This window comes from Zalophus californianus, chromosome 13 (genome assembly GCF_009762305.2).
Source record: "Zalophus californianus isolate mZalCal1 chromosome 13, mZalCal1.pri.v2, whole genome shotgun sequence".
In the NCBI taxonomy this organism is placed as follows: domain Eukaryota; kingdom Metazoa; phylum Chordata; class Mammalia; order Carnivora; family Otariidae; genus Zalophus; species Zalophus californianus.
In genome coordinates, this window is record NC_045607.1 from 83,776,491 (window position 1) to 83,800,782 (window position 24,292).

Sequence of the window (24,292 nt, forward strand, 5' to 3'; positions counted from 1 at the left end):
AATAATTAAACTAGTTAGCATTGTATGTAAAGTAAAAGTAAATAGGCCTGAAAAGCTAGACCACAAGGGAAGCGTTGAGAGCACAGATCTCCTAACTTACATTCTCCTGTTACAGCAGCCTGATTAAATCTTTTGTGTTATGTCCCAGATAGGTGAGTGCATCACTTAACTGAGTTCCAAGTAAGTAAGATAGTGAAACTTTCATCACAAGAGATAGACGTGCGTACACACACACACACACACACACACACACACACAGGTTTTATTTTCTCACTGATACTGACCTACCTTAAAGATTTCCACCCACACTAACAAATAATTTTACTTTTGAAGAAAGTAATTTTTTTATTTTATTTTTTTAAGATTATTTATTTGAGCGAGCGAGAATGAGAGAGCGAGCACATGAGAGGGGGTAGGTCAGAAGGAGAAGCAGACTCCCCGCTGAGCAGGGAGCCCGATGCAGGACTCGATCCCGGGACTCCAGGATCATGACCTGAGCCGAAGGCAGTCGCTTAACCAACTGAGCCACCCAGGTGCCCCTTGGAATTTTTTTATTTTTTTTAAGAAAGGAAATATTTTATATTACCATTTAGCGTTTGCTTACATTTTTCTTTTAAGAGGTTTTTTTTCCCCATAATGGAATGTGGTTTTTGTTCACCCATGGCAAAAGCCTTTGCTACACATTTGCATAGACTTGTCACTAATAAATCTTTCTTTAGTAAGAACATAACAGAACATGAGCATAACTCTGGAGGAGTTTTAATGTTCCTGAGCCTTGGTTTCTTCATGTGTAAGATGCAGATCAGTAAAGATTAAAATGAGGTCCAATGGGGGAACCTGGGTGGCTTAGTTGTTTAAGTGTCAGCCTTCAGCTCAGGTCATGAGCCCAGAGTCCCGAGGAGGGCTCTGTGCTCGGCAGGGAGTCTGCTGGGGAGTCTCTCTCTCCCTCTCCAGCTGCCTCTGCCCACCGCCCTTCCCCTGCTATGCTCTCTCTCTCTCTCTCTCACTCACTCTCTCTCAAATAAATAAAAAATCTTAAAAGATAAAATAAGCTGAGGTCCTATGGTGTGGCAGCCTGTCTTAGTCCGTTTGGGCTGCTATAACAGAATACCATAGACTGGATAGCTTATAAACAGCAAAAATTTATTTCCCACAGTTCTGGGGCTGGGAAGCCCAAGGTCAAGTCCTCAGCACATTCAGGGTCTGGCGATGTTCTGCTTCCTGGTTCACAGACAGCTGTCTTCACTGTGTCCTCACATGGTGGGAGGGGCGAGGAGCTCTCTAGGGCCTCTTTTATAAGGGCACTAATTCCAGTCATGAGGCTCTGTCCTGACCCAACCCAGAGGCCCCACTTCCTAGCTCCATCACACAGGGGTTAGGATTCGCCGTAGGACTTTGGGGGGGACATAGACATTCAGTCCACAGCACAAGCTCAGCACAGTAAAGACGTAAGATGGGTACTATTTGAACATGAATTCGATTGAAATTCAAGTGGAATGATACTAATAACCATGTGTTTATGCTATAGCTTAAGAAAACTGTTCTTGGTCATCCCCTCATCTACCAGAAGGAATTAAAACCAGCCTGTTAAGTTGGCCTGACAGGACCACTGAATGTCTGGACTGGGAATCCACTATAGTTCCTCATTTCTACCCTCTCGGTTAACACGTGGGGAAACAGGTCCAGGGAGTTCGTGAAACTCGCCCAGAGACAGAGAACGGAGATGCTGCCTATGTGCATAGACTTGTCACTAAGAAGTCTTTCTTTGGTAAGAAAAGGTTGCACTGAGCCAAGTGAAGGACCAGGGTTCTTTTCATTAACATGAACATCTTTTCATTTATGTGGTCGTTCACAATTTGCAAAGCACCCCCTCAGCCCTGTGACCTAGTTTATTATACTATATCCGCGAACTTATGAAGATGGCCCTTTTTCCCTTCTCTTCTTTGGGAGAGGTTTTGCATTCTCAGACTTGTGCTACAGCAGCTGAATCTATGCGGACGCTTCACTTAAAAAAAAAAAAATACACACACACACACACAATGAAATGAAATGTGTGCGTATGTCCCTATATACGTCTCTCTGGAAGAAACATCACGTCTCGAGTCTTGTGCAGTTCGCAGCCTGGCAGATGCGAATGCAGAGAATGATCTTTGGTTTGAGAATTCCTGAATGTCACTGACTTTAATAATAAAGGGCTTAGGAATGTTGACATTTTCAAGAGGCGTGGCAACATTTATAGGCAACTCTTTAATGAGTCTTATTTGGGGACAGAAAGGGGAGGTCGGCCAGCCCTCTTCATGTGGTTTTAGGCAGTTAAGTCCTTCAAAGGACGAAGAGTGAAATCAAGTCATTTTTCCTCCTGAATTTTTCCTTCTTATTTTTCTTTGTTGTAAGGTTATATATAAATGTACAAGGATAGGGACATTATAAAACAGAAGGGATATCCTGTGAGGGAGGAAATCAGACAATAAATCCAAAAACACTACGGAAATTACAAATCCGAACTTGGGGGAGGGTGGGAGGCAACACGCTTTTTCACATAGCTCTTCCTTACACACCATGCAACTGTCCTCCAAAGCGGGAATGGAACAGACCAGACACTCAGCTGCAGGACGGAGCTGGGGTCTGGGCTTTAGAGCTGTTCATGTCTTTGGGACTGGGCTGGGCATCAAGCGCCTTTTCCGGAATAGGCCAGAGAAGATAAGTCCAGTTTGGTTTTTAAGGCTTTAGTCAGCTCCGTGGCCAGCAGCTCGTGGAGGGACATGCCGTCATGCGCGTACACCCAGTTCTTCCCTGTCCAGTCATAGCGCTTGGGCCCGCTGCAAGACAAAATAAATAGGCAGGAAGTCCACGAGGACAGCCCTTGAGGACAGATAGTAAATGCTGACTCCACAATGCTGCCACCAAGAAACTGACCGGAAGAAAGGTCCTTTCAAAGTCAATTTAACAAGGCATACATTTGACTTCTTGTCCCGGGGTCTTTCTATGTAAGAATAAGTACCCAGTTTATCCCCTGCAACAATTTGACAGAACAGTTCTCAAGACCTGAAAACATCTGAGCCCTCTCGATGAGTCTCTGTAAAGCACATTCTGAGCTTTCACTTTCCTGAACTCACAGAGGGTACCTGCTATGTCCGAGCAGGGTTGTTAAAATGATGGCCATTAGTGTACCACTCACATATTTGTCCCTTACCTATATTATTATTATTTTAGTACATTCATAACAAGTGCAACTATTACCTCTCCCTACCAAAAGTCTTCATCGCCCCAAAAGGGAACTCTGTGCCCATTGAGCAGTTACTCCCCACCCTCTCCTCTCCCCAGCCCCTGGCAATCACCTATACTTTTTTTTTTTAATATATTTTTTCTTGGGACGTCTGGCTGGCTCAGTTGGTTAAGCGTCTGCCTTTGGCTCAGGTCATGATCTCAGGGTCATGGGATTGAATCCCACATCGGGCTCCTTGCTCAGCAGGAAGCCTGCTTCTCCCTCCACCTGCCACTTCCCCTGCTTGTGCTGTCTGACAGATAAATAAATAAAATCTTTAAAAAGAAAAAGCAATGCAGTCCTATGAAAGATTATTTTGGATGTGAGAAGTTGAGTGGAAAATAAATTTTTTTCTTGAGGAACACAGTATTTGTGATAGTAAATGGCTGCTTAGCAGATTTTCTTTCCAGATTCCCATCATGAATTACACATTAAACAAGCCTGGGGTAGGATCATATTGCTGGTAGGTGTGTCCAAACACAATATGGACTTTTTTGGTCTCCAGATACGACAGGGAATTCCTTCAGTGGAACCATGATAGATGGTTCCGGTGCCCTGCCTGGTATTTATACAGCCACCAATCCCCAAAGGTGATGGCTGGGTTTGAACTGATCCACCCAGTTTCTCATATGGTTCCTCCAGAGGTAAAGGGTAAGAACGTACAGTCCTCCCTCATGCATGGCTCTGGTTAGGGTTGGGACAACTGAGGCCAAAGAGAACAGGCTAATTGGCCCGCATAGGATAAAACACCCAAGATTAAATTAATTGGGTCTAAAAAAGCAATGCAATCTATTAAGGGTCTTGCTAGAAATGGGTGATTTCTGGAGTTTGTTGAATTATAACATACTTCCTAGAAGAAGTTGGGGCAAAGGAGGAATAGCGCTTTACTTATTTTGAACAAATAATTACACACCATGGCATGATAAACAGTATAATATTAACTGCCTAAAAATGATGTGAACATTGGGGCAGAAGAAGAGTTACAATTTATTTTTTTTTAGATTTATTTATTTATTTGAGAGAGAGAGAGAGCGTGCACATCAGGGGTGGGGCAGAGGGAGGAGAGAAAAAAAATCTCAAGCAGACTCCCTGCTGAGTGCAGGGACGACTTGGGGCTCGATCTCACTATGGAGATCATGACCTGAGCCCAAATCAAGAGTTGGATGCTTAACTGACTGAGCCACCCAGGCGCCCCTATAATTTTTTTTTTTTAATGTAAATACCATGGGCTTTCAAAGAACTGCATGCTGATTATATTTGGGCCTTTCCTAATGCGCAGTCAGTATGTTGTCTTTGGAAGTAATGAGTGACCCAGGAAGGCTGGTCTGAGAGCTTTTTTTTTTTTTTTAAAGATTTTATTTATTTATTTGAGAGCGAGAGAATGAGAGATAGAGAGCACGAGAGGGAAGAGGGTCAGAGGGAGAAGCAGACTCCCTGCCGAGCAGGGAGCCCGATGTGGGACTCGATCCCGGGACTCCAGGATCACGACCTGAGCCGAAGGCAGTCGCTTAACCAACTGAGCCACCCAGGCGCCCTGGTCTGAGAGCTTTTTGTGAGTGTCTCTCTATAACTCCCTTATAACGACCCCGACAGATGCAGGCCGATGAGGGGTTCTCTCTTTCTGCACGTTCTCAGGCCTTGAGATGCAGTGCAGGCGGCCTCCAATAAATCATTTATTCCATGAGATTGAAAGCACATCAGTGATAAACACAGGAAGGATTCAATGCCCTGGAGTCCCAGCTTAAGAGGCTCTCCCCCACCCTCCACAGGGCAGGCAACCAATTTCGCAGAGGGAATTCAACCAACCTTTAGCGAGATGCTCAAAACAAACCAGAGGTCAAACTTCAACCTGCTTTGAAGACAAAGTGCAACTCGTTCCGAGGCTGCAGCATCAAAAGTGGCTTTTTAAAAGGCAGGGCAATGCCAGGCCAGGTTCTGAAAAGTTATAAACTTTTTGCTTCAGATCTACATCCCAGTATCTGCTTACAGCAGCCGGATTACTGGTAGACCGAAGTTACTGAAGCCCGGTTAACTGTCCTATGAGGATGGGGTGAGTGTGAAGCATCAGGTGGGCTCACAGACACCCACCCACGAGGTGACCTTCCTTTTAAAGGGTCCACAGCGCCACACCTCCCACAAGCTGAACAAGGACAGATGGGGACTTCTGGACATACCTGGAGGGTGAAGATAACCAGATCTGCTTGTTTGGGGTCTGCTTGTTGATCACGTAGGTTCCTAGATCTCCACCCAGTTTAACTGTTAAAACACCACTCTGGCGGATTAGGTGGCAAAAGCACGAGGAAAAGAGAATAAGACAAAGTTACCACTTGGTCACAATTGCTAAATTGCTTCCTATCTCGACGTTGATACACAAGACACACCGTGAAGGAGCGCCTTTCGTGTTAGACACGGCAGATCACGCAGAAAGCACACTGCTCTGCGTCAGACTATGATTAATTACATAATACTTAGACCTCGTAGCGCTCTCCCTCATTCCCTGGGAGGCTGGCGAGGGGCGAATTCTCATTATTCCCGTCTCGAGGTGAAAAGACAGCAGTGGCTTGTCTGAGGAGTGAAAGCCGGCCAACAGGAGGCTTCGCATCCTGCCCGCTGCCTCCGTTCCCTCAAAACCCAGCCAGAACGCACAAGAGGATGTTAAAAAACGCAGACCCCCAACTCTATGGGAGTCCCACGTCAGCCCAAACATCAGACAGGGCACGTTCATTACCAAAACAACGAAAAAAGGCAAAAGAGAAGGAAGTGGTCAAACCACTGGCTTTGCTGGTCTTAGAAGAGCCATAAAGCCAGCTCTGCTGGTAGAAGGCCAGCACGCCAGACAGTTTTTATCCTCAGACCCTTCCCACGCATCTCACAAGCTGCTCTCAAGGGCTTTATCTTTCCCTAAAGAGCCCTGAATTCTCTAAAAGACCGGTTGGTCCATCTTTGCTCAATAAATGCTCATTTAAATTTGAAAACACTCTTTCAACAAAGGAGCCCTTTACTCCCAAGGTCTGAGGTTTCTTTAGAATGCGCAGAATATTATAGAAGCAGCCACACAGCTCAGTCCCTTTATTGGAGTTGGTGTGCAGGAGGCAGCCCCTCGCTGTTCCCCACCCCTGGCATAAGCCACGGGAGACACACCACTGCCTTTCTCTGGGCTTCTAGAGCCCCTGTACGTTCAGGAGGCCCCGGATGTTTCTTAGAACACTTTGTGTTTGCAAACACAAAGAGCTATTGAAAAGGTAAATGCAGTGATAATAATAATGTATAATAATGGTAATATAACTGACAGGCAAGAGAGGACTCTATTGGGTTATACTTTCTTTTTTTAAATTTTATTTATTTATTTGAGAGACAGAGAAAAAGATCTTATCCATTCTTGAGTGAGTGAGAGCGAGCACAAGCAGGGGGAGGAGCAGAGGGAAAGGAAAGGGAGAAGCAGGCTCCCCTGCTGAGTAAGGAGCCCAATACGGGGTTCAATCCCAGGACCCCGGGATCATGACCTGAGCTGAAGGCAGACGCTTAACTGACTGAGCCACCCAGGAGCCCCAGCAACATTTTTTCTGATTAAAAAGAAAACAAAGAGGGGCGCCTGGGTGGCTCAGTCGTTGGGCGTCTGCCTTCAGCTCAGGTCATGGTCCCGGGGTCCTGGGATCGAGCCCCGCATCGGGCTCCCTGCTCAGTGCAGAGTCTGCTTCTCCTTCTCCCACTCCCTCTGCTTGTGTTCCCTCTCTCGCTGTGTCTCCCTCTGTCAAAGAAATGAACAACAACAACAAAAATCTTTAAAAAGAAACAAAGAGAAATTATATGGACATCAGGAGTACAGAGTGTAAATAAAATGAAAACATCAATAAAAATATTAACGACTACTGCCCAGTACCTACTCTGTGCCAGGCACTGTATTTGGCACTTTGTGTAAAACTGTTTCCACTGTGACCATAACCATCAGAGGTAGGTATCATTATCCCAGTTTTATAGATGAGGGAAACAGGGACAGAGTAATAAAGAATACCTAGTGACTGGCAGAGCTGATCTTAAATCCAGGTCTGTCTGGGTCCAAAAGAAGCTGTTCTTGCTATGACCCAAGTGCTCTCTCAATCCCATTAACCAGCGATACAAGCTGTCCACCCTCAGGTACTGGCTGCCAGTCTTTAAATGCATTTCTGAAAAGGGCTGGGATCACAGTGTACCTAAGTTTGTTTGTTTTTCTTTTTAAAGTTTATTGTTATTTTTTTAGTAATCTCTGCATCCGATGTGGGGCTCAAACTCACAACCCTGAGATCAAGAATCACATGCTCCACTTACTGAGCCAGCCAGGCGCCCCATAAGTTTGTATTTTAAAAAATTTTTCTTGAGGGCGCCTGGGTGGCTCAGTCAGTTAAGCGTCTGCCTTTGGCTCAGGTCATGATCCCAGGGTCCTGGGATCGAGTCCCAAGTTGGGCTCCCTGCTCAACGGGGAGCCAGCTTCTCCCTCTCCCTCTGCCCCTCCCCCTGCTTGTGCTCTCTCTCTCTCCCCTTCTCAAGTAAATAAATAAACAAAATCCTTAAAAGAAATTAATTTTTTTCCTTGAAACCCACCTTTACTATTTTGGTAAGACTACCACCTTTCATTGTCTTGAGGTACCCGGTAGCATAGCAGGTTAAGCGTCCGACTCTTGATTTCAGCTCAGGTCATGATCTCAGGGTCGTGAGATCGAGCCACCGTGTCATCGCGCTCTGTGCTGGGCATAGAGCCTGCTTAGGATTCTCTCTCTGCCTCCTTCCCTCTGCCCCTCCCCTTTCTTTTAATTAAAATTTTTTTTCCCTCCACTCCTTAAAAAAAGATCTTAAAACTGCACAATTCAATAGTTTTAATATTTCACAAAGTGTTTTCATAAAATGTGCAAACATCACTAATTCTCGGCTATTTCCACCACCCCAAAGAGAAACCCCACACCCATCAGCAATCCTTCCCCATTTCTTCCTGCCCCCATACAAACTTCCATGGCTTCTTTTTCCATGAGATAGCAGGCTCAGGGGATCGAGACATAATCATTTCCAGTTTAACCTATTTGTGGTCCTTCAGTGCCCCATTGTGCCTTCCCCTGCTCACGTGGCGAGGTGCAGGCGCAGTGGAGAGGGCAGAGGGCAGGGTCTGAGTCATATCAACCCTGCCACCTTCCTCAGGACAACACGGGTGCTGCCTCCTTCAGAGACAAAGTACAAGGATTAAGGGGCATGGGTGCTCAAGGGTTGTGTACTCTGCTGATCACAGTCACGCCCTAGAACAGGACGCCAAATCAGGGATGGCACATCCAATCACTGAAAGCCAAAATCCACTCTTTCCAACTCAGAATCTTCTGGAATTATTCCAGGAAACCAGCCACTCGTTCACAAAGAGCCTATTAAAAAAGCAACCATGAGATTTCCTCTAGATGTGCAAACCTCAAGCTGTCTCCTCCACCTGGCTCCTTCCCTGCAGCACCCCTCCCCGCACAAGACCGAGACCCCAGCCGAGGCACCCCTGATGAGGTTACTCTGACCCCCCCCCATGGCCCCTGTGCCTTCCTCCCTGCATCTGAGCTGCCCGCTTGTTCGCCGGACACCTGCCCCCTCCCCTCCACTACTCTAAGCGCCTTGAGAGCAGATCTGTCTTTTCATCCAAGCACTTCAGTGTCCAGCACATCCGTTCTTAGTGTGAGATACTGGATGGACACAAATGACATCTGTGGAGGAACGAAGGGAGCTGACAGCGACCAGGGCTGGTGATAACTCGTGCAAATTTAAGGGCAAGGTTACACAAGGCAGTCTCAATACTTAGCCAACCCCCCTCCTGTTCATTGTGTGTCATTATTTTTTCCCATGGAGCCAGAGGCTGTTTCCAGAGGAAACCGGGCCAGAGGAGGAAGGAATGGAAGGAAATGAGCTGCTTACTGGTTCACCAGGAGTTCTCAATGCTCTTAGAACTATCCACGAGTAGCCTAGATGAGGAGGGCTTTTTGTTCATTAGTATTATTCCTTAAGGGCCACCCTGAGGCTATTTTGGGAGTGTGGGCAGACTTAAGTGCAGGGGAGGGGAAGGGAGGGGAGAGAGTCAAAATCATCAACAGCTGCGGGCGGGCACTAACCAGTCAGAACAGCCCCTGTCCACAGCTTGGTGGAGGCTTATTCCCGCCAGTCCGTATCAGCCGTACACACTCGGGAGCAAAAGGAGCAATTTCTGTTGTCACTAGCTCGTTTTGTAGAAATAGACACCTATGGGATGGCATGTTGAGTCAGGCGAGTTCAGGTATATGTGGCTTCCCACACTCCAAAAAGAGATACCCCTCTTAAGGAGTAAGAATAATGAATGTGAAGCCCTTTTCCAATTTAATCCTAATGGAAATTCGGAGAAGTAGAGGGATGTCACCCACTTCCCAGCTGAAGAACCTGGCACTCACAGAAGTTAAGATAATTCACTTACAGACTCTTGGACAGAAAATACAAATCCAGGATGATAGGCTAGATGCTTTGTCTCCATATCCAATAAAATGCTGCCTCTGAGCAAGTGTCGATAACCTGGGACCCAGAGGTGGTCTTCAGGGGTCTGCAGATTGTCCCGGCCTGAAGCTGAAATTGTACACACAGGTGTATGGGGAAGGTTTTCTTGGGAGAAGGTCCAGGAAAGGTTAAGGAACCTCTGCTATATGGCACTGATAGGCCGACAGCTTAGTGAGTAAAGAACATGACAGCAGATTCTCATTAAAACGTCAAAGAGGCCAGGGCTCCACCGGGGAAAAACGAAGGTGGCTTGGAAGTAACCCTCAGACAGCACAGTCCTTCTCACTGTCCTGGTCAGATTTTGCCGGTAAAGTGCAGCTGACTCCATGGATCCTAGTGATGGGACGTGCTTTCTGCTCTGGTGGGCAGTCCTCTCTAATGGCAGGGCCAGTGCCCCCCAAGTTACCCACCCCACACGACAGCCAAGGAGTGCTCACATTTCCCACTCCACAGGGAGCAAACAGAACAAACATGTTCTTGGGTCTATCTGGAATACTGCTGTCAGTTGTCTACTTGGCCAGGACCAAGCTGGTAAAATGCCTGTGATGCTGAGTGGCATCAGTGAGAGTGTGTATGGGCCCCATTTCATTTATGTACTGAATCAACATTTATTAAGTCCCTATCATGTACTTGGCAATGTTTCAGGCACTGGGATACCAAGAGTGGACAGTGTCCTAGCTGCCAAGGAACTCAGTCTCACCATGGGAGCTGATGTGTAAATCGACAGCTAGTACACGGGGTGATCAGTGCTCTACAGACTCATCCTTGGAGTGCTGGGCAAGGAAGTAAGCATGCTATCTGCCTGGGGCATCTAGGACTTCCCAGAGGAGGCAATGCCCAACAGGACCCTGGGGGCAGGGAAAGACTGCACCCCAACAAAGCTCAAGTAACAGTGTTACGGGTATTCTCTTGCCTATAATGTAGTTTCAATAGATTTGTGAAATGTAAGTTAGCTAGCACCTGAGAGACTCTAATCAGGAATTCACACCCCAGGGTAGATAGCATTTCAAAGTTCTTAATCAGAAATCCCAACAACAGAGTCAGCTACTGTATGCCTTTAGTTTCTACATCTATCCTAGAGAATTTCCTAAGTAGTAAATGATTTGTTAGAAATAATTTTTCCCTGGTGAGGAGAATGACACTTAAGGTATATGGACTGGCTAGAAAAACACAGGTGCCTCTTCCCTTTGCAGGAATGGGTTACAGAATCTGGAAACCCCAGCAGCTGGGTCAGAGAGAAACACTCTGCAGGGAGGATTCAGGTAAGATCCTGTGACCCACCACTGAGCAGGAGCATTTTTTCTTTTAAAGATTTATTTATTTATTAGAGAGAAAGAAAGAGAAGGAGAGAGAACGGATGGAAGGGGCATAAGGAGAGAGAATCCTCAAGCTGACTCTTCGCTGAGTGCGGAGCCCGATGCAGGGCTCGATCCCAGGACCCTGAGATCGTGACCTGAGCCGAAACCAAGAGTCAGCTACTCAACCAAGTGAACCACCCAGGCGCCCCTGAGCAGGAGCATTTGCTGCTAGATTCCAGGGGGTAAACAGAATCCAGCTGCTAGAACACTGGCACATTTGCTTCTAATGAAACACTCATGCAAAAATACTTGAGTCACTAAGTATTCTCACTAATGTTACAAGAATGAGTGGTGTGACTGTTTTGTGGCATGTTAATGAATGTTTGTATGCATGGCCGAGTTTAGCCGGAGACTTGGTTTCCCTGTAAGTACAGCTAGCCCCTGGTGGGGAGGCTGGGGGAGAGGAGACCTGTAACTCCCCCGGCTCCACCATTCCACAGACAGTCAAGCTGGGGGAGCCAGTTAGTAAGGGTTCCCCAGCAGCTTGCAACACTTCGAATGCCCTGCCCTGAACGATGATGCTCACAGCAGTCCCCGAATCCACCTGGAAGGCATCCAACCCTTTCTTGCCCCGTTGCCTTAAATTTGACCTCCAAGTCCCTCACTCTCCTTCCAACCAGGCTTGAAATCTTCCAGACTCTGCTACCTGCTCCATCTGATGGAGTCCCTTCTCTGTCCACAGTAATATCCAACAGCATTTCTATCACGTTAGCCTGGCAGCTGGTTGTCCTAATAATTCCACTTCATAACATTTCTGACTATTAATTAATTGCCGTCAAGAGGACTAATTTCCATGGGGGATTTTCTGGCAAAAAAGCAGCAGCTCCCTAAGGCGTAAACAGCATTCTAAAGGCAAAGGTGGAACCCTACTCAAGTCTGCCACTTGGTGGCCAGTCGATGTAGAGCAGCACTCCCTGGGCTTCAGGGCTCCGCGGCTCCCCCCAGGAGCATTTAGGACCATCTGAGGAGTGATTACGAAAACTTAAAAAATTAACTCCCCTGTCCTGCTTGGGACATGCTCCCAGACCAACTAAAGAAAAATCTCTAGCGGTGGGCCTCAGGGTGCACATTAGAATCCCAGGTGAGGTTTTCAAAAATATGCTTCCTGAGAGTACACCCTGACCTGCCGATCAGAATCTCCCAGAAGTGGGGCCCACGTCTGTGTGCTCTGAACACACCCTGCTTAAGGAGGAGTGGTTCAGGCCTCCCCATGCCCCCAGGAGAGTCATCCCGCTAGACAAACACAGGCCTGGGTCCCTCCCTGATTTACCTTCACGAGTACTGAGTGGTGCTTGAGAACCTGTATTTTTAAGCAGAAATGGGGCTCACAAAGGCCGTGACTTGCCCACGGTCACAAGCCTGGTGGGGCAGGGCTGGAACACCAACATGCCAGTCTTTGGGTCCCACCCGTAACCGCATGCTGCTGGATGCTTAACTCCACTGGAGGGGAATTCTTTGCCTTAGTGAGATAGAATTCTTAGGGAGGAAACAGAAAAAAAATGAAAATAAGCAAAAAGGTACCCCGAACGAGACATCATAGTCTTCGAATGTGTAAGGTTTGTCTGCGAGGTCTTCGAAAAACTCTGCTAAGGAGTCCAGTGTCTTCTCCGCCAGTCTTTCATAGGTCGTCTCATCCAGAAAGCTGCAGGGGAAACATAAAAACCCCCAAAACACACGTTTACCAAACTGCTCCATTTCATTAATGTCAAACCCACACATCTATTTATTTACTTACTTAATTTATTTTTAGTAAATACGCCCAATGTGGGGCTTGAACTCACGACCCGGAGATCAAGAGTCGAATGCTCCACAGGCTGAGCCAACCAGGCCCCTGACACATTGGGTTTTTACTTAAAAAATTCATGGGAAATAGCTACCATGTACAGAGAAAATATTTAATCAGCATGAGAGTTTATATAGGGGCACGTAGGTGGCTCAGTCGGTTGAGCCTCTGCCTTCAGCTCAGGTCATGATCCCGAGGTCCTGGGATGGTCTGTTGGGCTCCCTGCTTAGCGGGGAGTCTGCTTCTCCCTCTCCCCCTGCTTATGCGCACTCTCTGTCAAAAATCAATCCCTCTCCCCCTGCTTATGTGCACTCTCTGTCAAAAATCAATCTTAAAAAAAAAGTTTATAAAGAAACCTTTCTTCCCAAATAAGCAGCCCCCATCCGCAGAGTCAACTACAAAGAAGTCTCTTCTGTATCCATCCAGAATTTTATATTATTTTTAATATAGAAATTGAAGTACCTTGCAGGTTTTATTTAACATATCCTGGAAATTGTTCCATATTAGCACATACGGATTTTCCTGGTATTTTATTTTATATTATTTATTCAATTATTGAATAATATTTGAATAAATATTATTCAATAATATTTAAAATTGACAAAAACTGACCCCTTCAGCTGGACATTATGCTTATTAAAATTGCGTGTATTATGATTAAAATTATGTTGGGCAAACCACAAAGTGGGAGAAAATATTTGCATTACATGTATCTGAAAAAGGGCTTATTTCCAGAATATATGAAGAACAACAACAACAAAAAAGAACTACAAGTCAAAAGAAAAAGAAAACCCAATAGAAAAAAATGGGTAAAATACTTGAACAGATATCATTTTAAAAAACATATCCAAATGGCCAATGGACACATAACAAGGGGTATAACTTTATTAATCTTCAGGAAAGTACACATTAAAAAATCACAATGAGATACCACCAGAATGGCTAAAATGAAAGAGACAGATGACATCAAGAGTTGGCCCAGAAGTGAAGCAATCCCTCTCCACTGGGGGAGTGTGTGTGTGTGTGTGTGTGTGTGTGTGTGTGTGTGTGTGTGTGTGCACGCACGCGCATATGTACACGTGTGTATCACGGTCAGAGAAGCCAATCCTAGACCTTGAGAGAGGATGGCGTGTCACCTGGAAATCTTTGCCTTTGGGGTGGATGACAGACTGTATGGGCCTGTGGCGGCAGCCTTGGGGTTAGGGGCTAATGTGCTGTGTGTGCGTGTGGAAGGAAGGTCCATGGAGACATCAGACTAGCAATGCCGGGGAGCTCTGCACCAGAACCCACTGCTTCTTCCCAGGGCGCCCACTAGGCTCTATTTCCCAGCATCCCCTGGGGTCAGCTGGGGTCATGTGACCCAGTCCCTCCCACTAAAATCCGAGTGAGGGACAAGTGCCTCTTCCAAGACGTCCATGCTCTTGCATCTTTCTGTGGAATGGAACCCGGGCGGGGTGACCTGGCTTCTACCGTGTAGAGGACAGTAAGGTACGGACAAGTGACAGGAAGGTGGAAGGACTCTGGGTGCGTGAATCCCTGCCCAGAGGCACACCCACCCTGGACTGTTGGAACACAGGGATGCAAACCACTGCTGGCTTGAGCCATCACAGTTGTGGGCCTCTCTGTCACAGAGGCTTGGCCAACCCGAACTGCTAGGTCATCAGAGTAACAACAGAACTCTGGAAACAACCCAAATGTCCAGCAATAGGGGATGGGTTAAATGAACTATGGTACATCCATCAAGTTTAATATTATTTTATTTAAAATAATGTGGCAGAGGGGCGCCTGGGTGGCTCAGTTGGTGAAGCGTCCGACTCTTGATTTCAGCCCATGGCTTGATCTCAGGGTCGTGAGTTCAAGCCCCGTGTTGGGCTCCACACTGGGGCAGGAGCCTACTTAAAAATAAATAAATAAATAAAATAATGTGGTAGATAGTTATTGATACGGAAAGATGCTTATGAGTGCTGCTGCTGAGGGAGAAGACAGCTTTTGGATGGGATGGGCTTTTTTTTCTTTCTTTTTTTAAACCAGTAAGAGAAAAGGAAAAAAAATTTTGAAAAGCTAATAGAAGTGGCGCCTGGGTAGCTCAGTCGTTACGTGTCTGCCTTCGGCTCAGGACATGATCCCTGGGTCCTGGGATCGAGCCCCGCATCGGGCTCCCTGCTCGGCAGGAGGACTGCTTCTCCCTCTCCCACTCCCCCTGCTTGTGTTCCCTCTCTCACTGTGTCTCTCTCTGTGAAATAAATAAATAAAATCTTTAAAAAATAAAAGCTAATAGAAGTATGAGCAGGTATGCACATGTTGTGTCTTGAGAGAGAGAAGGAGGGAGGAGGGAGAAGGGCTCTCTGACGTGGAAGGGGCTTTATCTTACCCAGGGTCGCCCAAAGTTCCCACTGTCCTCATATTCATCAAACAGACGCTCTGCTTTTTGACATTCACGATCTGATCAAGGCGGTGGAGGCTCAGACTCTAAAAGCCAAAGTGAAGAAGAACATGACCATTTTTCAGTGCATTACGGTCCCTGAACGCACGGTTTAAATAGCACCACTTCTGCATTCGGGAATAAACCATGTTAAATTTTTCCAGGAGTGTTTCTGGGATGTTTTCACCTTATTTTAATGCATTACCTTGCGTTCATTCTCTTGGGCTCTCTCTAAGCCTGTGCTGTCCAATATAATAGCCCCGAGCCACAGGCAGCTCTTTACATTTAAATTTATTGTCACTTCCCATCACTTCCCACTAAAATTTGAGTGAGGGACAAGCACCACTTCCAGGACTGCCATGTTCTGGAAGGCCACGTTTCAAGTGTCCTGTGGCCTCATGTAGCCAGTGGCACATAGAATGGAGTCACCATCATGGGAAGCTCTATGGGCAGCACTGCTCCAGGCTATTCTGGGGTGTTTAGCATAGGCCAGGGGCGCGGAAGCATCAGCAAAGCTCCTGGAATTTGACTTAATGCAAGCAACAATGAACAACAAGAGGCAGATGTAAGCTGATGTCCAGAACAGAGGATCGGACTGCAGACGGACAGGTTTCATTAACATGACCTGTGGGAGATAATGTGACCTGTTGATTTCTTCCAACACATAATTGGAAGAGGGTCCAGGCACTCGTCTCTGGGGCTGCCAGCTCTACTGACCAGCTGGAGAGACAGATGACATAACCAGAGGACAGTGACAAACACCGAGGGGACGCTGGCTGAGGGACCTGCCCCAGTGAGGGAGGGGACGGAGCCTGTAAAAGGAGAGAAAAGTGGTACATCAGAGTGGAGATGTCAGGGGACAGGATGGAGAGGTGGCCACGGGGCCTTGTGAAGGCTCTCAGCTGGACTTCACCCTGGGAAGGCACCCAAGGGCTGGAAGGGGTTGGTAGTAAGATTCACTTCTCCAAAGGTCACTCTGGAGCAGGGCTCAGAGGCCGCTGTTCTCTTGAGCCATCAGTGCCCTTGGCAGGCTCAGAAAGGAGGAGGCAGAGGGCACGGGGCTGAGAAGTGAGCAGAAAAGGGGGAAACGGGTGCAGAGCACAGAGGGTGTGATTTTAAAAGGTTGGCTCCGAAGGAGGAGAGAGCCAGCATGATAACCAGTTATTGCTATTGCACATTCTAGAGTGTTCCCTATCTGCTGGATGTTGCTGCCCTCAATCTTGATAGAAATGGATGTGGTTAGTCCTCATTACAAGCCTGTGAAGCAGGTACTATTATTATAGTGGTTCCTTATGACAGTTTGGTCTATAAAGTCACCATGAACAGGAGGTTAGTGAAATGCTCCTACGGGAAATACAGGTTTAGGTTCCTGCAGGTTTCAGGTCACATGTGACCAGCTGATCCCTACATAACTTCGTTTACATGCGTTTCTGCTTAAAGACATCTTGTTTAATATACATTGTTGATACATGAACACTGGGCTCGGGGTCAACAGCGCCATAACTGAGGCTGGAATGAGGCTGATCTAACACACGTGTTTTGTCCGTAAGGCCCGCCACAGCCTTCTCACACCTAGAACGCTAGACAGCACTCCAGCCCTATGCTCCAAGGCCATTTTAAATAGTAAAATCACCAACCAAAAACACAAAATTGCAAACAACGTGCCACTAACTAGGTGGTAGAAAGGACACTTGACCCCGTGGGAGCCGAGAGAAGACAGAGTGTCACCTTGTTTGACCTTGGTGGGAACACGCAAGCATGGGGTGACTCTAAGTTTTTGCTGCTCTGTGTGTGTCCCAGAGTGACCGCGAAATCCACCCTGGGTATTGATTTTGGGGTTACAGATAAATTTTACTGAGTAGGTGAATTCACAAGTCCAGGATCCATGAAACAGGAGAATGGGCTGTATTTGTATTCTATGGATGAGGAACCGGAGCAAATCACTCGACACGTGGAGGAGTGGAGATCTGAACCCACCCCCTCTGGCCCCAGCGTCTGGGCCACAAAGGAAAAGAATCACACACCTGGGAACTGTACAGGGTTTCAGACATGGAAGCGAAGTTCGAGAATTAGGGGCTCAGAGTTTCCCTCCCCTCCAGGACCCTGGCCTCTCAAATCCTAGTTGTCAGAGTCTGACACCTTCGCAGAGCCTTTTTCCTGTTTCCTTTTTGGTTTTGACTTCTGTATCTTGGATGGCTGTTCTTGGTGGGAGGTTTGTGCTAATGCAAGTTACTCATAGTCAGAAGTAGAAGTCTACATCCGGCTGTTTTTAATCATCAAAGGAACTGCTGCCAAAGTTGCTGGTCTCTTCCCTGTTCTCCCCTAAGCTAACATTCCCTGGGTACCTGCTGACCCTTTCCGAGGCCCCGAAGGCAGGGGTCACGGTACCCACCACGCAGACTGGTGATGAGCATTAGGAGGACACAAATACCCCCAACACAGGGCTGGAGGGTGTGTCCAGTCAATTTCGGTTTTGGAGCATGTCAACAATAGTGTGGAGAGGCAGAGGGTGAGGCCCGGCCTGGGTGGCTAGCAGGGAGGCCAGGCCTCATTTTAGGGGTCCCCTCTACAAAGCACAAAGGGGCAAAGCCTGGAAGAGTGAGTCAGTTCTCACCCACCGTTGGGGGGTGATGGACTGGTACAACCATTCTTGGCATCAAATGAGTTGAATATTTGCTGGCCCCTCGCCTAGCACTGCCATTCTGAGGAATTGGGCCACAAAGAGCCTCTGTCCATGCACAGGAATGCCTACAGCGGCACCATCGTGCCACCAGCACCATGGTGGTCACGTGGATGTCACCAGGAGACTGGATAGAGTGTGATGGGCTCACCCAATGGGATACTACCCAGCAGAGAAAACGAATAAATGACAACTGTGTGCATCAGTGTCGATGAGCCTCAAAAACAACACTGAACACAAGGAACAAGTCATAGCCCAATAAATGCAGCAAAATTTTTTTTCTATCAACAGCACATGCTTTAGGGAGACAAACATAGGGGGTGACACTCTAGGAAAAGGAGGGGATGCCCGACAGAATTCAGGAGAGCAGATTCCCCTCAGGGAGGCCCAGCGGTAATCGGGAGAGCACCAGAGCCCTCCGGGGGACAGGTCATATTCAGTCTCTTACTCTGGTGGTGAGGATGTGGCAGTGTGTCATTAGTCTTTAAACAGTACAGATTTTTTTTTTTTTTTTTAAGATTTATTTGTCAGAGAGAAAGCACAAGCAGGGGGAGCGGCAGGCAGAGGGAGAAGCAGACTTCCTGCTGAGCAGGGAGCCCGATGCGGGACTTGATCCCAGGACCCTGGGATCACGACCTGAGCCGAAGGCAGACGCCTAATGACTGAGCCACCCAGGCGCCCAACAGTACAGATAACTTATGTACACTTTTCTATGTATAAATTCATGCACATTGTCTGCGGAAGACAATAAACTCTAATTTAAAGTGAATTAGAGCAAAACCTGCTTGCCAGGCCTGAGGCCAGAAGACCATGGGGTCCTAAGTGACGATCGTGTCCCCGCACGAAAATTCATGGGTGTCTGCGAGCCTTTCGAGGTGTTCAGATGTGGCTGCAGCAGGGGCTTATGAAGTTAAGTACGAGGTGGCGACACATCTCTCCTTGGAGCTGCCTGTGTGACAGGCCAAGGGTTCGAGGACCAGCCACCTTCAACACTCTCATTGGGGCGAGAGGCTTCCTGATGGAACCAGAGGCCTCCCTGGGCCACGGAGCCACACACTTGGAAGGAAGACATTTCTGTGGATTCTGGGTTCTGGAGAGCAGCCAGACCCCAGAATGGACAATCAGAAGCTAAATATGCTCTACTCCGCAGCTATGTGCAGTACGTGCAACGTGTGGCCCTGAAATGTGGCTCCTGTGAGCGAGGAACTGGACTGTAAACCTTACTTAACTGTAATTTTAAAATGATACTAAATAAAGTTTCTGGAAAACTTAAAATGTTTGGAACAGCTTGAGGGTGTGAATTTTTTTCTTTTTTTTAACTTTTTTTTTTTTTTTAAGATTCTATGTATTTATTTGTTAGAGAGACAGAGCACAAGCAGGGGGAGCAGCAGAGGGAGAAGCGGGCTCCCTGCTGAGCAAGGAGCCCGATGCGGGACTCGATCCCAGGACCCTGAAATCATGACCTGAGCCAAAGGCAGATGCTTAACTGACTGAGACACCCAGGCGTCCCGTGAGTTTGTTTTTTCAATCGTGAATTTTATAAAATAGAAATCAAGCATTTCCACAACAAGTTCAGTTTAATATCTGAGCTGACATGTGCTGACGGGGGAAATACACACTGGATTTGGAAGACTGTTAGATATCTCAATGATTTTTCAGTACTGATTACATGTTGAGATGATAATATTTTGAAAAACTAGATTACTGGGATGCCTGAGTGGTTCAGTTGGTTAAGCGTCTGCCTTCGGCTCAGGTCATGATCCCAGGGTCCTGGGATCGAGTCCCGCATCAGGCTCCCTGCTCAGCGGGGAGCCTGCTTCTCCCTCTCCCACTCCCCTGCCTGTGTTCCCTTTCTCTCTGTGTCTCTCTCTGTCAAATAAATAAATAAAATCTTTAAAAAAAAAGAAAAGAAAAACTAGATTACCTAAATGTACTGTTGAATTTTTTTTTAAACTAAGCTCTAGGCCCAACATGGGGCTTAAACTCATGACCCTGAGATCGCAAGTCACATGCTCTACCAACTGAGCCAGCCAGGCGCCCTCTGTGGTGTTGAAATTAATTTTACCTGTTTTTATTTTTTCAATGTAGCTACTAGAAAATTTAGAATTACACATGTGGCTCCCATTCTATTTCTTACAGTGCTGTAGAAGTAGGAATACAGGGTAGGGAAAATAAGGGTGGGGAAGAAGCCCCCACAATGAACTCAGGTCCTGACTGAGTTCTGGAGTGCAGGGTCTTTGGGGGTCAACCTGAGGACAGGTAAGGCCTTGAAAAAATTAAACACGGTGGTCCCAGTTGCCATTGTCCTCCACCCAGTTCCGCAAATACTGGAGATGTGTGAGGGAACTGTGTTACAAAGTTCAACAAACCTGACTAATTTGCTACGGTAGAGGAGGCCCAATGGGTGACCCAGTTTGTTAACTACCTCCCAACCTCCCAAGACCCCTAATCCCAGTGTGTGTCCAGTGCCCACCTCCTGGGTGGCAGCCCTAAGTTGGGCATGCTTCTGAGTCAACAGTCCTTAACAGCCAGTAGGTACCATCCCAAAGACCATGCCGTACCTTGTCACTATCCTAAATTACAAACTGCGGGCAACCCATGGCCCACACCAGCAGGGGTCAGAGTGCAAGCCAGGGGAGCTCCAGGTGGGAGAAGCACAGGAGAGGGGTACTAAGTGTCTCTGTCTCTGTTCTGCACTGGGACATCATGGCGCCAGGACGGCCATAGCTGCCTATATTTCCCAAGAAGGGGGGGGCAGCGGTCAGTATCAAGGCCCCAACTTTGAGTGTTGGCAATCAATCCTAACTTCTCTTCAAACACAGGCAAATAACAGGGCGGTGGGAAATTCAAGTCTAAAGTCCAACTTCCAGAGCTCCACAGGCAATTTGGGTTGGATTTCATCTGCCTTGTTCATCACACACAGTCTGTCCAGCAGACCAGCCACTCAGAGTCCATATCCATCTGCCTTCCCGGCCCAGGCCTGTCTCTCCTTCGGGAATGCCCTCCCCTGCTCCCTTGCCACCTTCAAGACCCTGGGAGTCTGGGTGGCTCAGTCGGTTAACCCTTTGCCTTCAGTTCAAGTCATGATCCCAGGGTCCTGGGATGGAGCCCCACTACCGGCTCCCTGCTCAGCGGGGAGTCTGCTTCTCCCTCTGCTCCCCCACTTGTGCTCTCTTTTCTCAAATAAATAAATAAAATCGTAAAAAAAAAAAAGACCCCGATTAAACATCGCGTCCACCCCCGCTGTGAGTCTTCCTCAACCCCCACAGCCATTCTTTGGGCTTCCTCCTTTCAGGTCTCGGAGCGAGTGGGTCAGACGCTTCTTTGCAGTCCCCAAGGGAAGAAAAAGGAATTAACTTCCAGGGCTCAAGACTTTGTGTTACGTTAATCCAATGTAATCCTTACAACAGCTCGGCAAAATGGGCGGTACCCTTTCATCTCTTTACCGAAAAGGAAGCCAGGCCTCGGAGAGGTTCCAGATCCCCCGAGGTCACACAGCTCTGCTGAATCGAGCCGGAACTTGGGAGCGCAGGCCGGGTCATTTTCCAAAAGCTTCGCTGCTCTAGCTCTTGTGCTCCACAGCCTGGACATTTCCATCTCGCTCGACGGGAGCGTTTCGTTCATAAAAGCCCATGCTTGGAAACATCGGTCTAGTATTATATATACACACTATGCTAGACTATTACGTTGGTCTGTGTACTGCTTTGTTCTATTTATATATATATATATATATATATATATATATGTACCACACTAATATTATATGTCATGGACATATATATGTACGTTACAGTACCTTGTACAGTACATAGTATCGCTTAGGTTGAAGTTCTGGCAAAGGGAAGTGGCGAGCTCGGCGCCATCCACCGACCCCCGAGAGCGGGTCCCCGGCCACTACCCCTGCGTTGGTGAGTGCCAACCCCCTGCGTTGCGTTCCCCCCGCAGTTGCACTGCATTGCCCTTTTCACCGGAAAGCGGAGGCCGGTGCAAACGTAACCCCGGGAGACAGAAGGCGGACTGCGCGGCCGCGCGCCCGGCAGGGGAGCAGCGCGCACCACCGCCGCACTCCACCGCCGTGCGGCCACCAACAGAGCGCGGCCACCAGGAGAGCGCGGCCCCGCCGGAGCGCAGTGGGCGCGCGTGCCCGGAGCGGAGTGGGCGCGCGTACCCGCAACGTCCCCAGCGTGCGCGGCCTCCCTCCGCTCCGGCCACTAGCAGAGCGCGGCCCCGCCGGAGGGCAGTGGGCGCGCGTGCCCGGAGCGGAGTGGGCGCGCGTACCCGCAACGTCCCCAGCGTGCGCGGCCTCCCTCCGCCGGCGTGCGGCCCGGAAGGCTGAGCGGCGCGGGTACTCACGGCGTGGCTGGGTACGCGGGTCGCTCCGGTCCCGACGCGCAGGCCCCGGCAGCTGTAGAGCGGGGCGTTCCTCGTCTGGCCCTGGGCTCCGGCGCCTGCCGGAGCTGAGCCCGGGGGCACCGAGCGGGGCAGGAGGCCGGCAGCCGCGCGGCGCCCAAGCGTCCACATGCTGCTCCCAGTGTGCGGCCGCTCCGCCCTCCCGCTCCGGGGACGCCGCGGCGACACCTGGTGGCCACGGGTGGCAGGCGTCGCGGTTCGGCTCCGCGCTCAGGTCCCCTCTTTTGTCGACTGTGGGAAATGGCCCGAGGCTAGACCTCAGGGAGAACTTCCCAGCATTCCGCTATGTCTGTTTTTAACACAAATGGAGAGTGCGCTTTGTGCAAAGCACAGGGCTTGCCCCTTGGGCAACTTGTGAATGCGTAACCAAGGTCCCTGACCTCGGGGACTTCGGCCTAGTGACGCACTGCTGCAGAATTCTGTCTAGGAAGGATTTGCGAGCTGCAGGCTTGCAGTGAACTGGATGGGGTGCAGATCTTGAAGCTGCTTGTCTGTAGTAGGTTATAGCAGTTAGGAGCGTGCGGAAGGGACTTGGATTGCCTGGTTTACATCCAAACTCTACTTCCTAGCCGTGTGACCAGTGGGCAAGTTAATTCCCTTCTCTGTGCCGCATCTGTAAAATGGAGTTTATAAAAATTTCTTCTTAGGGTTGTTTTAAGGCAATTTAGTAGGTGTACTTATTTTGTCTTGAATAAGCTGGTTTCATACAAGGCAAAATCAGTCTTTTTTTTTTTTAATTCAATTAGCCAGCATATAATGCATCATTAGTTTTTGATGTAATGTTCAATGATTCATTAGTTGCATATTACACCCAGTGCTTATCACATCACGTGCCCTCCTTAATGCCAATCACCCAGTTACCCCATCCTCCCACCAACCTCCCCAAATCAGTCTTTTTTAAAGATTTTCTTTTTTTAAAGATTTTATTTGACAGAGAGAGACACAGCAAGAGAGGGAACACAAGCAGGGGTAAAGACTTTTTTTAAAAAGTAGTCTGTGTACCCAATGTGGGGCTTGAACCTACACCCCTGAGATCAAGAGTGGCATGCTCCACCAACTGAACTGGCCAGGCACCCCCGAAATCAATCTTTTATTTTTTTTTTTAATTTTATTTATTTGCAAACGCGGAAGTGGGGGGGGTCAGAGGGAGAGGAAGAAGCGGACTTTCCGCTGAACAAGGAGCGCGATGTGGGACTGGATCCCAGGACCCTGAGATCATGACCTGAGGCAAAGGCAGAGGCTTAACTGACTGAGCCACCCACACGCCCCCAAATTGATCTTTCTTATATATGTATTATATTACAGTATGTAGTAGAAATATAAATTATAATTATATAATCAATATAAAAACGATTATTATATAATATATAAACCGTTATAAAATTGGTATATAATTATTAGCATTAACTATATAATCAATATGATATAATTATATATAAACATATGTATTTCTTGGAGAAAGAGATCTGACCTGACTCATCCTGTACCCTCTCCATGTTCCCCGTACTTTTGTCACACTTCCTAGTCCTTCACCTTGCTGTGCCCTGCTGTGTCTTAGGCCTTTGCTCTTGCTGTTCTTCTGAAACACTCTTCCTCCAGCTGATCACAGGGGGGCCCTTTTCATCCGCAGGCCTCAGTCTGCATGTGCCCTCCCTAAAGAGCCCTTCTTTGACCACTGTACCTAAAGGAGACTTTTCCCTCCATCTGGTTTCCCTCCGGCACTTCCGTCCATTGATTTCCTCCACAGTGATGAAGGATCTGGAAGGCAGGCAGGCCAGCAGGCCAAAGGCGCCCCCCACCCCCCAAGTGGAAACCATCCTTAAAAGGATTTTACCCTACAATGGAAGGAGCCCTC

General features: G+C 48.0%; 1 protein-coding gene and 1 non-coding gene across 4 annotated transcripts; both read right to left on the minus strand.

Annotated features, from left to right (window-relative positions):
• Positions 1–1,122: 1,122 nt before the first annotated feature.
• On the minus strand, positions 1,123–22,741 carry FXN (frataxin). 3 transcript variants are annotated; one of them, XM_027616705.2, is made up of 5 exons: positions 22,381–22,741; positions 15,297–15,394; positions 12,664–12,784; positions 5,440–5,537; positions 1,123–2,819 (listed from the first exon to the last, which is right to left on the minus strand). In XM_027616705.2, exons 1-5 carry the CDS (start codon positions 22,546–22,548, stop codon positions 2,669–2,671), a joined length of 636 nt encoding a protein of 211 aa, XP_027472506.1. In that variant the 5' UTR covers positions 22,549–22,741; the 3' UTR covers positions 1,123–2,668. The 3 variants fall into 3 exon arrangements, with proteins under 3 accessions (XP_027472506.1, XP_027472509.1, XP_027472507.1); XM_027616708.2 differs by lacking the exon at positions 22,381–22,741 and adding an exon at positions 21,474–21,613; XM_027616706.1 differs by lacking the exon at positions 1,123–2,819 and adding an exon at positions 4,790–5,200.
• On the minus strand, positions 19,991–20,063 carry TRNAA-UGC. Its single transcript has one exon. It is a non-coding gene; the product is annotated as a tRNA-Ala (tRNA).
• Positions 22,742–24,292: the final 1,551 nt, after the last annotated feature.

What these genes read in the sequence shown, in the direction of transcription:
- FXN (XM_027616705.2), bottom strand. Translation starts at nt 22,548, where the DNA reads ATGTGGACGCTTGGGCGCCGCGCGGCTGCCGGCCTCCTGCCCCGCTCG. An exon ending in ACTATGATGTCTCGTTCGGG is followed by an intron (nt 5,538 to 12,663) that starts GTACCTTTTTGC and finishes CTAATCCGCCAG; the next exon opens with AGTGGTGTTTTAACAGTTAA. An exon ending in TGGTTATCTTCACCCTCCAG is followed by an intron (nt 2,820 to 5,439) that starts GTATGTCCAGAA and finishes TTTGTCTTGCAG; the next exon opens with CGGGCCCAAGCGCTATGACT.